We start from the raw sequence: 12,908 nt of genomic DNA, 5'->3' as shown, positions 1-12,908 counted from the left end.
AGTTAGAGGAGGCTCCTTCTGGTTTTAACACTTTGTGTTTGCAGGAAGCACGCTTTCCTACAAAAGCTGTGGTCTCTAAAAGCAGGAATAAAGGTCGGCCTCCAGGAGGTGAGACTAGCTTGACTTAACAACGTCAGCCTTTCAAAGAGTCAATAATTTGAAAGAATTAACGTGCTGGAGATACAAGATAACTTGCCAAGTCATCAGGGGAGAGAATCAAAGGTGGCTTTTTGTAAGGGGGAAGCGGAGAGAGATGGAGGGATCTGAATTTGTTGTTTATTAAGAGACGTGGGTCAAACTTCCAACCTTGCGGCCTAGAGCTTTGCGAGTGTTAGCTGGGGACGCATTGCCATCTCGTGGCTTGCTCGGGATACTGCAGACAGAATGGAAACCCCACCAAACCAGCGAGCAGAACAACCCAGGTTAACGAAGCGAGCATTATTCACCATCCAGAGCTAGTTTGGGGTGAAAAGGTTGGAAACCCAGACCATCGTGCAGTTGCTTCTCCTCCTACATTTCCACTGCGGGGCTGAGGTTTCTCTTCAGGGAGAGAAATCTCAAGTAATGAAATGACACAGGGACAGAAGGGGCAGAAAAGCCAGAGGCCCGAGCATCTTCAAGGATACTCACCAAATGGATAAACCCGGCTGCTGTTAGCCACGTGCTGATAAATATGGAGAGCAGATTCACCAGCTTGATGGAATTACTGTACAAAGAGACAACAAGCAAAATCCCCAAGTTACAAAAGCAGAGCATGTTGGGGCTGCCTTCCAGAGTGGCGGCAATCTTTGGAGGACACGCAGCCCACCTCTACCCCCCGCCATGTATCCTCCATCCTAAGGGAAGGTCCTGGAAGACAGCATCAGTACGTAGGGCCAGAGCCTAGAGAAAAAATAACAGCTGGGCCACTAAACGTGACCCCTAAATTAATCCTTCCATTGGGTTTAAATTTTTTTAGTCAGATTTTATTTTGAAATTTTTTATATCTATAGAAATATGGAAAGAACAGTATAACAAACATGTGTATGCCCTTCATCTAGATTGATCAGTTAATATTTTGGACATTTTTTTCGTTGTCTTCTTTTCCTTTTCTCTTTTTCTATTCTTTTAGTTTGCTTTCTGGCCGAACCATTTATAAGTACATCGTCGTCTTCATGACACAACCCTTAAATATTTTAGCATTTAACACCTAAGAAGGAAACCGTGCAGCACAATCATGCTACAGTTGTCAAGCCCAAGAAAATTCACGTGAATTCAGGAATGTCATGTAAATTTCTCTAATTTATGTCCCTTTAAATTTCTCTAACTTGCCCTGAAATTGCTTATTGATGTTTTCTTTCTTTCTTTTTTTTTTTAACCTTGATGCAGGAACCAGTCAGGATTCAGGCATTACATTTGTTTATTATGTTGCTTTCTTTATTCAGGGGTCAGGAATGTGGACACATCTGTGTTCCAATAAAACTTTATTCACAAAAAACAGGCAATGGGCCAGATTAGCCCTTGGACTATATAGTTTGCAAATCCCTGCTCTGTTCTCCTTTAAACTGCTCCTCTGCCATTTCTTTTTGTTTTGTTTTCCATGACATTTAATTTTCTGTGCACTCAGGTCAGCTGTCTTATAGAGTACCCCACATTCTGAATTTGTCTGATTTTCCCCCCATGATTAGATCCTGTTTAAATGCTTCTGTTAAGAATATCTGCCTGGGTTGGCATCACATCGGGAAATCTCAAGTCGATTACCCTAGGTCCAGTCGGTTAAGGTGGGAATGGGAAATCTTGCCACCAAAAGGAGCCCACTCCCCTCTGTAATTAATATGTCATCTACAGTGTGAGAATCTGAGACTATTTGTGTATCCTCTTCCCTCACAACCTCATGCCAAATAATTTCAGCATCCATAAGTGTTCCTTGAATGAATCAGTACATTTTAAATAGCCCAGAGGTTGGAGGAAGAGTCCCTCAGTGGAGGTCAGATCAACAGTTCTAGAATAGGCATGAGGCCAGAGTCCAGCTTGCCTTTTTATCAATCTTCTTTTCTTTATGTAATTGAGCAGAGGAACCGTGGTCTTAGTTTTCTAGAGTTGGGTTTGACAGTTCCAGGAAAGAAGAGCCAAATATTTAAAAAATTTGTTTGATACTGATCTTTTGAAATATATGGAAAGATCTCTTTCTGGTTCAAAAACAGAAAAACAATGAGAATGTCCACTCTGTCATTCTTGGTCATCTCTTGGGTTGCTAGAATAGGAGTTGCCTATAAAACTTGCCAATATTTACTGAGTCCCTGTTATGTGTGAGGCATCATGTTGACTTCTTGATTTTCTTCAGATTTTTACCGTTTTAACCTTTTGATTCAGGTACTATCATTGTTCCCAGTAACCAAATAAGGAAACTGAGGCTTAGTGTACTTAAGCAGCTTGCCCGAGAAGATGTGATCGGTAAGTGATGGGGTTAATATTCTAACCAGGCCTGTCTGATCCAAGCCCTACTTAACACAATAATTTGGAGAAGCAGTACAGAGCTCTGTTTCTATTGGGTGGGTCTGACATCCCTTCCTCAAGGACAGCTCCATCCTCAGCCTCTAACCTAGGTGGGATGTCACTCACAAGTTCCCACCTCTCCCTCTGTCTGGGTGGCCTGAGCCACACTGGCTGCTGGAGGAACTCTTGGCTCTAAAGGACTATGAAGTCGGGCTTATCAGAGACATTGCTTGGGAACTGAGTGGGAGAGAAAGAATCTATCTCCTCCTGAGATTTGGGCACAAAAAAATATAAGTCTAGAAGGCCATCTGCCCTGGAGAAAGCCCGCCTGAGAATGGAACCTAAAAGAGATGAAGAGAGAAGCAGAATCCTGATGAGAGAATCTGAACCCCTGGATCCAGACATGTCCGATTCTGTCTTAAATCCCAGTCATTACCAAGGCTGGTTCAAAGTACACTCTGTCACTCACAATTAAAGCCATCTGCTTGCAACAGAAGGGGTTGATTATCCAAAATGATCTCTCGGAGAATCTAGCAATTGATCAGGTCTATAAAGTAAGTCTGGGATGATCTCCATCTAAGAAAAGAGAGCAGATCCTGTACCACCACCAACTGTGCACGACAGGATGATTACTTCCATGGCTCTGCAAGTTCTGGATGGATGGACCTGGCATTTACAAAGGCAAGTACAGATCTGCTAAATCCTGGCCTTTGTCCCTTTTTCCAGATGCTACCTTGGGTCATGTAACCACCTCTAAGTAGTTTCTATAGCTGTACATGGAGATCACCAGCTGACCAAAATAATGTTTAAAATCTTCTCTTTACACCCCTCCTGAGAGAAGAAAGATACTATAACTCTTGCCTTTCTGTTTCCTGGAGCAGCCTGTCAGCCCCAGAGGCCTACACACTGGACTTCCAGAGTGTTCTCCCCACACACAACCAGAGACTGTCAGAGCAGAAATAAAACTCATAGATATAAGACATCCACCCAACAAGCCATTAGGAGAAGCAACTCTGGGGATCAGTGAACTGAACATTGTTGTGGCTGGAACATCACTATGTCCTACTCCCAACTAGTGTCTCAGTGGGAAGCTGAACTACAGCAAAACCTCCGAGCCTCTGCCTTGTGGGTCCTCCAAGGTGTGAAAGTAAGAAGCAGATGAGGAACAGGGAGCTGGGCACCAAGGGAGAGATCTCAGAGAAGCATGTACATATAGTCCCTGACTTAACAGTAGTTCAACTTACAATTTTTGAACTTTACAATGGTGTGAAAACCACATGCATTCAGAGAAACTAGATTTTGAGTTCTGGATTTTGTTCTTTTCTCAGGCTAGTGATATACAGCATGATTTCTCTTGTGATCCTGGGCAGTGGCAATGAGCTGCAGCCCCCAGCTGGCCATGTGATCATGAGAACAAACAACCGATATGCAACCACTCTGTTTTTCACCGGCAGTAGTAGAGAATTCAACAAATTATGTGAGATATTCAGCACTTTATAATAAAATAGGCTTTGTGTTAGAGGATTTTGGCCAGGTGTAGGCTAATTTAAATGTTCTGAGCACATTTAAGGTGGGGTAGGCTAAGCTATGATGTTTAAGAGGTCAGGTGTATTGAGTGCATCTTTGACTTAAAATATTTTCGACTTACAGTGGGTTCCTCCAGCCGTAACTCCATTGTAAGTCGAGGAAAATATGCATTATTCATTTTCTGAAAGGATAATTAAATATCAAGCTGATTCACTTACATACTCCCAGATCCTTGGAATCTGAACAAAGCAGTGCCCCACCAATCACCATGGGAAGCCCTATTGAGATATTAAAACTATTGCAGCCTTTGAGCCTCTTGGTGCTTTGGAAAAACAACCAAAAATGATGATTATTAATTTCCAAATGATTGTCATAATGATATTAATAGTGCTTAAGGGAGTTCTCACTGTGCATAGAACAGTTCATCATTGTTGCTGAAAGAGTCCATATTCAGCACTGAAATCTGATTATTTTTATGGCATTAGCATGATTACAGATCGCTAGTATTAGGAATTTGCTTTCCAAATTAAACTGTACAACCAGGCAATCATCTAAAAGCTCTGTGGAAAAGACGCAAGATTAACTCTTAGTGGACTTTCTCCATACTCTGAAATTTGAACCTCACCAGGTTGCACAGGGCTCCTTGAGAGGAGGGAATGGGTAGCAGGGGTGAGTTTGCATCCTTGGCACAGCAAAAAGGGCCACTGGAAATAGGCATAGGTTCACAGCCAAGGCCATGGGTCTGAGCCAAATGTGACCTTCCCCAAGGTTAGAATGATTGGAACCATTCAGATTCATGCCCCTTTCCCATGCCTTGAGGGAGGGATGGAGTGGGACTCTATCATGAGAACCTAACTCCTCCAAAGAGAATCATTTTCATGTTGTCCGTTATCATTTCTGGGTCCCCAGCTCACGAGTTCTCAATAGCCACTAGAGAAACTTCCATTACTGGATACAGTGAATTATCCAAGGGCAGGCACGGATGTCTTTCCGTCCCTGTAGATCAGAGACCTTTCCGGGACCATGCAAATACGGGAAGAGAGAAAATCTGTCTCTTTCTGAAAGTATAGCTACAAACCTAGAGCTAGTGCAAGCCATCTTTGCTCTCATCGTATTTAACAAGACATGTTTGGGTTCACACTGGAAAATGTCATCCGTCGTCTACAAAAAAAGGCGGGGGGCAAATCTGTCCCTGTCGGGCTTGTCCACTATTTTCCTCCTTTATGGCTGAGGGTATAGCCAGATGTCCGTGCCTTTATTTTGTTTTATTGTTACCTTTGCTGGATAGATGTAAGACAGCCACCCCTGAAAAGTCAACTAGATGATACCACATTGAGATGAATGGTCTGAACTGTGAGGAAAATCAGGTTCTGTCAATCTACCACTGAAAAACCTCTGCACCCCTCCTGCTCCACCCTGACCTGCACAGTTCAAGGCCATTTCCTGATACCGCCTTCCTGGGCAGCTGCCCTCACTGGTCTCCAGTCTTAGATGCATCAAACCCATCACACAATTGGTGGACTAGCAGATCTTTCTAAAAATCAAATCTGACCATGTTCCTGTCCTACTTAAACACTTCAGGGAGTCCCTCTCGCTCCCTGAGTTAAATCCATGATGGATAAGTTAAATCCATGATGGATAAATCGGGTGTGGCCTCCACCTGGACACTCCCTTGCCATCTCCATAATGAACACTCTTTTTAAAGAACTTAATATGAGAGCCATTTCCGAGGTCTTATTTGTAGTAGAGTGTCTTTAGCTCTCTACTCATCCCCCCAAAATGTGTGGGTTAGGTACATGATGGTGCACACGTGTCATGGAATACTATGCAGGGAATAAAAGTGACACAGGAGAATATTAGTCATGTTTGTCTCAACTGTAGGTGGGGTTGGGGAAGTTTTACTTTATCCTTTGTGCTTTTCTATATTGTTGAAATGTTTACAATGAGCATAGTCTATCTTACTATAATTATTTTGTTTTAGGGAGACAGAGAGCACATCATTTAAATGGCTATTGCCATTTAAAACAAATTATTGGATGACCCACGTTTTCATCATCAACATGTATATACCCAATAAGATGTGGAATGATGGCCTTGAAAACCAAGCTGCTTATTTTGCTCTGAGTGTAGGGTAAGTGTCCTCTCAACTGTGAGTCTGCCTGCCAGTTTGTAGGGCCACTGAGGCACCACCAGAAGTTCAGACAATGACATGGAAGGGACCGTGTCCCCTCTAATAGGCCATCTTCCAGACATGGTAGGTCCCCCTGTGGGTTGAGAATTTAAGGAATGACTCTGGTGCTGTCCCATCTGCAAGATGACTTGTTTCTTTCATCTGTTTTCTGTGTCATCTTGTCCACTCTGGTTTTCTTTGCTGCCCACTTAATTCTCCACCCCCCCCCCCCATATATGTCTCTGCTCTGCTACTTCCAGCTTTTTGCCAAGCAAAGCAGCCAAAGAACAGAAAATGAAACTGCAATTTCAAATCATTATTTCAAATCACATTTGCAACGTCTCTATCCCTGTGTAATGCCAGATTGATGGGGGATTGGCCACCCGAGAAAGCCAGACAAAATCCCCCCTAAAGATGATTACAGGGCTGTACCCAGCCTCCTGGAAGGTCTCTGTGAACACAGCAGAGAACAGAGGAGTCACTGGAAAGTTGCTCTGCATCCAAAGCCCTACAAAAACCAAGGCTTCCAATTCTCTGCATCAGAGGATTCAGGATCTGGGCTCAGAGGTGCACAAAGGAAAAACATCCAGAGAATAGGCTCAGACAGTTGTTCTAAAGCCTCTAGAGTTCTTAGAATTAAGTCAATTCTTCTATGCCTAGGATCTGGGCCTAGCCTGACCTCCTAATGTCGTCTTTGCTTCCCAGCACAAAGCCCCCAGTATCCTGGAGCACAGGATTACTCAGAGCTCCCCCAAGGAGCATGTTCTCTCACCTGCGTGCATTTTCAACTTCTGTGATTGGAGGTCGGCACCACCCTCCCTGACCCTCACAGGCCCAAGCCAGCCCCACATGGACAACACCTAGTTTTCTAGGAAACTTCCCTAAGACAAACCCTTTTCTTTGAAGAGTCCTGACTAACCGGCACTCACGTAAAGCTTGGTTTCATTCCTCTCCTCCATGCCTCACCTCCCCCATCCAGCAGCACCCCTCCCCCGAAGGTACCTGTGCCCCAGCACCAGCACCAAGCACACGGGTTCTGCTGGCTGGCCCCCTTCCTCTTGTGCTCTCTGGTAGCAGGATGCTACCCCAGCACCCACCCAGCTGCTGGTAGGAATGTACACTCAAGTCAGGCTTGTTGAATTAACTCAGTCACCCACATAAGCAAGAGGAACTGGGACAATCCAAGTTGTGGGGTTGTGATGAAAACCCCCTCTACCATAGAAAGCGTTGAACTGAGTGAGAAGTGGGGGTGCCGGGCAAATGCTGTTTGGGCCTCAGGACAGCAGACACCCAGCAGCCTGCCACCCCACGACTCCTCCCTAAGGCTACTCTCTCCTAATTTCTAGTCACCTCTTTCCCCAGCTGGCTGCTTTGACTCTCTCCCCTGTGCACTGGGAGAATGAACCACTCTAACTAGACCTAGCAGGTGGACAGTTCACCAGGGATGTGAGTGCTTTTTCCTGCACCTAAAGGAAAGGAATCTTCTCCAAGGAATGGGGAATTGGTGGGTCTCTTCATAAAAGCCCAGGAAAAGATTTTTTTATCTACTTGGCTTATCGTTCTCCCAAGTCCAAAAAAGGATCCATATGGAATGCAAGTAAAATAGAACACAGTTTTCTTTCCACATTATTCTTTGGACTAGTGGCACATTCTTAAAACACTGGTGTCAGAGGATTCAAATCCCCCAAATTTATGATGTAAACACAAAACAGGGAATGAGGGACCCTATACCATGTTCAAGAGTATTGACTCCACGTAATACCTTCCCCCACTAGAAAAAAACATGTGTCTCTTAAATACACTCCCTCTGCTTGGCCCCTGGGTACACACCAGTTCTACCCTCAAAAATATCTTTGAGTGGAGCAATTATGACATTGGTAAATATGGAGAGTTGCTAGCTTATTGATCATTTTAATTTCAAGAGTAATGTGAGTCCATTGCACAGAAGAGCTATTAAAAAGGTAGAAAGAGTCAAAAGAAAAAAAGAAAAGGGTTACTGTCACTCAGAAGAATACAAAGAATAATAATATTCGCTCTATATTAATAATATTACATACTATTAAATGGAACATTCATAAATGCTGACCCCAGGCTAATGAAAGTGCAGAGCAGTGAGACACACTAGATGGGACTCCTGCTGAGTAGAGAGACGCTCATTGGGTTTTTAACTTGGTTAACAGAAAGCAAAGTTATCCCACATGCACACAAATGAGAAGTTAGCGAGGAGAAAGCAAGATGGAATTAGAACAAACCAAAATAAAAGAAATAAATAAAACGTAAAACACGAACCCCAAAGAGGGAGGCCAATAGCCTGTCATATTTGTTAGGTGTGACAGGTTCGGGAAGCTGAGTCCCAGCTCAAACAATGTGGAACCCAAGGCCCCCCAAATGCAGGTGTATTAATTATAAATCACAAAATCCAGAAGTGTCCTGTTTTTAATCATTTATCAAACACGTCAACCTCAGAGGAAATGGAACATTAGCAGTGAGCTTCTTAAAGTGTAATTTCCTATAAGAGAAATTTATGGCCTGTACTTATTCTCCATTAGAGGACGTCTAACCTCTTTTATTAGTTTATTCATCAAGGCAGCCTGGTTTCAGGCCAGCTCTGCAAACCCGCAGGTCATCAGGAAAGGGATCTCGGGGGGATTTTTCCTCCTGGTCCAGTAGTGTTTTCCAGATCATAACACAGTTAACAGAAGTAGTCATGGTGCATTCGGCAGGAGGTTTTTAGGTATTCCCCAAAAGGCAATTCACAGAGCAAGCCCCAGGGACTACACTGGCTATAAAGTGAACATCTAAAATGTACTTTGAAATGAAATGATTTTCTGTTTGCCGTATGAGGTCTGTGATTGCCTCTCAAAGAGCACCGCTTCCATTGCTTTTACGTTCAGGTTCAATTTCTTATTTAGTGATGTAATAAAGGGGCGATTTAGAACCTGGGAGCAAGGATTTCCCAATCAATGAGCTGCTCGATCCCTCATCCACCAGGCACCATCTCTCCAGGATGCTGCAGCTGATTTCCAAGCAACCCACACAGCACCCCAAAACTGTCTACTTTTCCACATGCGCAGCTCTTTCTCTGCTTAGCAAAGTGTCCCCAGTCCTGCAGAAGAGAGCGACCCAGGCCCTATTTTGGGCTTTCTCCAGATCTCGGTGTTAGATCCCTCTTTCTGAGACTAACAGAACTCTCACTCTACAGTGATGAAAACAAAGACACAAAGACATCTGATATTTACAAGTTGGCATTGAGGGGGGGCGTGGAACGAGTTAAAAATGTGAATAAGAACATCTTACCTTGTTTTAAGGATATTCAGAAACTGCAAAATTTCTGAAAACTGTATCAGTCTGAGAGCTCTTAAAAATCTCAAACCTGGAAAGAGAAATGAAATAGAGACACATTATTCTCACTGCGTGGTTTTAATGTTCACACTCTGCCATTTGATCTACAGCTGCCAGGGTTGAAGGGATATGAAGTTCTTGCAGAAGATTAAACCATCCAGTACCTTTGACATAGTCCTTCATTCTGATTCTTGACTGGTTCAATCTCCACTGGTAAACTTTCTCATTAAAGGAGGCCTGTTTTGAGCCACTACAGAGGAAGGTCTGGTGGGGAAAGCCTTTGTCCATTCCAGATTTAAAGCTCTGTTTCTAAGTTACCTACTTTTTTGAGAGGATTTTTGTCTCTGAAAAATACTGGGAATAGGGCAGGGTAACCTTTATGCTAAGAGCAGATTAGGAACAAATCTGATGTCTTATGAGTTGTTCTTTTTTTCAACTTTATCTTCAGCTGATAAAATGAAGAGTATAGTCCATGGTGTTATCTGTTTTCTAGAAAACTTCTATATTTTTCTCCCAACCAAAAAAAAAAAAAAATTCAGATCAGTAAGATCTCATACCCCATAACCTCAGAAGCCAAAGTATATATATTTCCACTTTTACTAAGTGTCAAGATAAATGTTTGTCCTTTCTAAATTGGCAACCTCTGCTGAATAGAAACCAAAAGCCAGCATTTCTAGACAGCAGAAGAGAGATGGGTACCAGGAAGGAAGACACAATCAAGGACTAGAGAAAACACAAATTACTGCTTTGTTTTAATAGCCCAGGGTAAAATATATTTCTGTTGAGATCAAATTTATGAGCCAAAAAACATTCTGAGTCACTCATGGGGCTTTCATGCTTGGCCATCGTGTAAGAGAATTACTTACAAAATACTGATCATCACAGCTTTGAGATATTTTCAATATTACACCCTTTGCTAAGGGGATTTTCTCTTACAGATTTTCTGGAAGCATTTTGTCAATGCCCCCTCCCCCCCTGCTGTGCCACTTAGTGGAATACTACACACAGAGGCACAGAGCGAGCTATGTTGTTGATAGGCCGCTCTTAGCCAGTGGGTAAGACTCTACTCGGGCCCCTGTACATGAGGTAGAAGTGATGGGGAAAAGGTGGCAGAGTCACTGCAATGGATCAAGGAATGGAGATAGACGGGTAGCTTTCACTGTACAGCTCCACATTGGGCCTGGCTAGATTTCGCCTTGTTCAAGCATTAAGGGGGACAATGAGGGACTAACACAAAGCCCAAGAGGGGAACACAAATCCCACTGCACAAGAAGGAGAAAGGGATAATAGCTTGAAAGGGAAATTTCTTATCTAAAAGGGATTTACCTTCATGAACAGAAGATTTTCTCAGAAGACGTTGGCCTTCTATGCCAAATGATATTTATATTACTTTTATTAAACCAGAAAGCACAGAGATGAGAAGGGATATTGATGAACTGAAGGCCCAGGAGCCAAAACACAGTCCTAACAGAACTGATGAAAGGTTCACTTAACGCAGCCAAATGCCACAGAGAACAAAACTGAGGAGTAATCCCAGAAGCCAGAGAACGTAAAGAAAAGGGAGAAAAAAAGGATGAAATCTAAAAAAATGGAAATGGAGGGGAGATCACAGAAATCCAGCCTATGAATAAAACATGTTCCAAGGGAAGTACAAACAATTTGTAGGTCATAAGTAATGGCTGGGACAAAATCAAAAAGAACTTTCTAGAAAGGAAAAAAGGACTCAAGATTAAGTAGCAAAACGAACGACGAGCTCTTAGAAACTCATGCCAAGAAGTACCTGCCTTTGTTTTTCTTCAAATATTAAGTATTAATATAAATTAAAAAACAGTGTCAGGCTGGGGCGAGGGTCACCACGAACACCACAAAGACCCCATGATGTGACAGTATGTGTGGATGACAATGGGCAACACTCAGAAATCTTAGACAAGGAGAATCTGGCCCACAACTTTGATGCCCATCAAGCACTTGTGCAACAACAGAGACACAAAAAAAAAGGTCTTAAAAAACCCAGGATCCTGGGAAATATATTGTGTATGCAAAATATTTTCAAAGTTCTCAAACTGTATTAAATCAAAATGAGGGGCACCTGAGTGGCTCAGTCAGTTAAGCATGTGCCTTTGGTTCAGGTCATGATCCTGGGGTCCTGGAATCGAGCCCCATGTCATCATCATAGGGCTCCCTCTCAGCTTCTCCCTCTCCCTCTGCCTGCCACCCCCCCCCTCCTTGTGCTCTTTCTCGGTATCAAATAAATAAGTAAAATCTTAAAAAAAATCAAAATGAGTAGCAGGGGCTGGGAGATATATTTTTAATAAACTCTATTGTTAGTCCTAAGCATCCAGTCCACCCTGGATGGCTGGTCTCAGCCCAGGACCATCAGCACACACTGCTGGGAGATAAAAGTAACACATTTAGAAACTCGAAGAAGAAGACTGGCGACACTGAAAGGAGTCAGGATATATAAGGATGCTTTAGTGATGTATTAGCCGCTGTTTTAGCCTGAAAATCCTGGGAATCCAATCCAATGTGTGTGTATGTATGTGTATATATATATACATATATATATATATATATATGTATATATATATATATATATTTGCATACATATATGTAGTTTTTCACTTGTGGAAACAAAGCTGGAATACAAATGACCCAAACTTTGAGCTGGATTTCTTTCTTTTTTCTTTCTTTCTTTTTACTGTAGGTGATATTGTGTACATGTTACTTGTCTGTAGCTTCCCATATTTTAAAGTGACTCAGAAAAATAGAAAAAAAAAGCTTCTCTTTTAATGGGTCTGTTTGAAAATAAGGGTGGGAAACACAGTGAATGCAGGCACCATAGGTCCTGTACTCATGCTGGAGGTAAACTGTAGACCTAGCTCTGAGCACTTAGTCAACAAAAAAGCAGGGAGACATTAGAAGATTAATAATGTACAGGAGAGAAAAGCTGGTTCTTAGGAAAACAGTTTTTCCAGGATGGAGACAAGAAAGAGCTATGTCTCCCCAGCAAAAGCGACCCTGGTTGAGGCAGGAATGACTTTCCGCGACAGTGACCTTTATTTGACTGCCTTGTGCGTGTCATTTTCATGGCATTGTCTTTCACTAATGCAAGTGGCAGGTTTGTGTGGGTTAAAAAGAAAAAAAAAAGCAGTCTACATTTTATCCTTAGATCAAGCCAAACTGACTGGAGAAATGGTCATCTGAACCACATGCCCTGCAGCTCCCTAACTGCTTCCTGCCTGGACCCTGCTGGCCTATTCTCAGCACAGCAGCCAGTTTTTTTAACCTTTCAAAAAGTAAAATAGATCACGCCTCTCCTCTGCTCAAAATCCTCCAACGTCCCCATTTCACACAGAGTAAAAGTCAAAGTATTCCAAAGACCTAAAGCAACACC

The 12,908-nt window shown here is 42.7% G+C and overlaps 1 protein-coding gene across 20 annotated transcripts in view; it reads right to left on the bottom strand.

Moving 5' to 3' along the window:
- The window catches only part of KCNMA1 (potassium calcium-activated channel subfamily M alpha 1), a 718,693-nt gene that overhangs the window by 232,636 nt on the left and 473,149 nt on the right, over positions 1 to 12,908 (bottom strand). For all 20 annotated transcript variants that reach the window (XM_041748736.1, XM_041748737.1, XM_041748738.1 and 17 more), the window contains exons 6-7: positions 9,470 to 9,545; positions 631 to 706 (exon numbers count right to left, since the gene is read on the bottom strand). In XM_041748736.1, coding sequence (XP_041604670.1) covers positions 631 to 706; positions 9,470 to 9,545 — 152 coding nt within the window. The remainder of the gene's footprint in view (positions 1 to 630; positions 707 to 9,469; positions 9,546 to 12,908) is intronic.

Source organism: Vulpes lagopus, chromosome 3 (assembly GCF_018345385.1).
Source record: "Vulpes lagopus strain Blue_001 chromosome 3, ASM1834538v1, whole genome shotgun sequence".
Lineage (NCBI taxonomy): Eukaryota > Metazoa > Chordata > Mammalia > Carnivora > Canidae > Vulpes > Vulpes lagopus.
The sequence above is the reverse complement of the archived record's forward strand: the minus strand, read 5'-3'. Positions and strand labels throughout refer to the sequence as shown.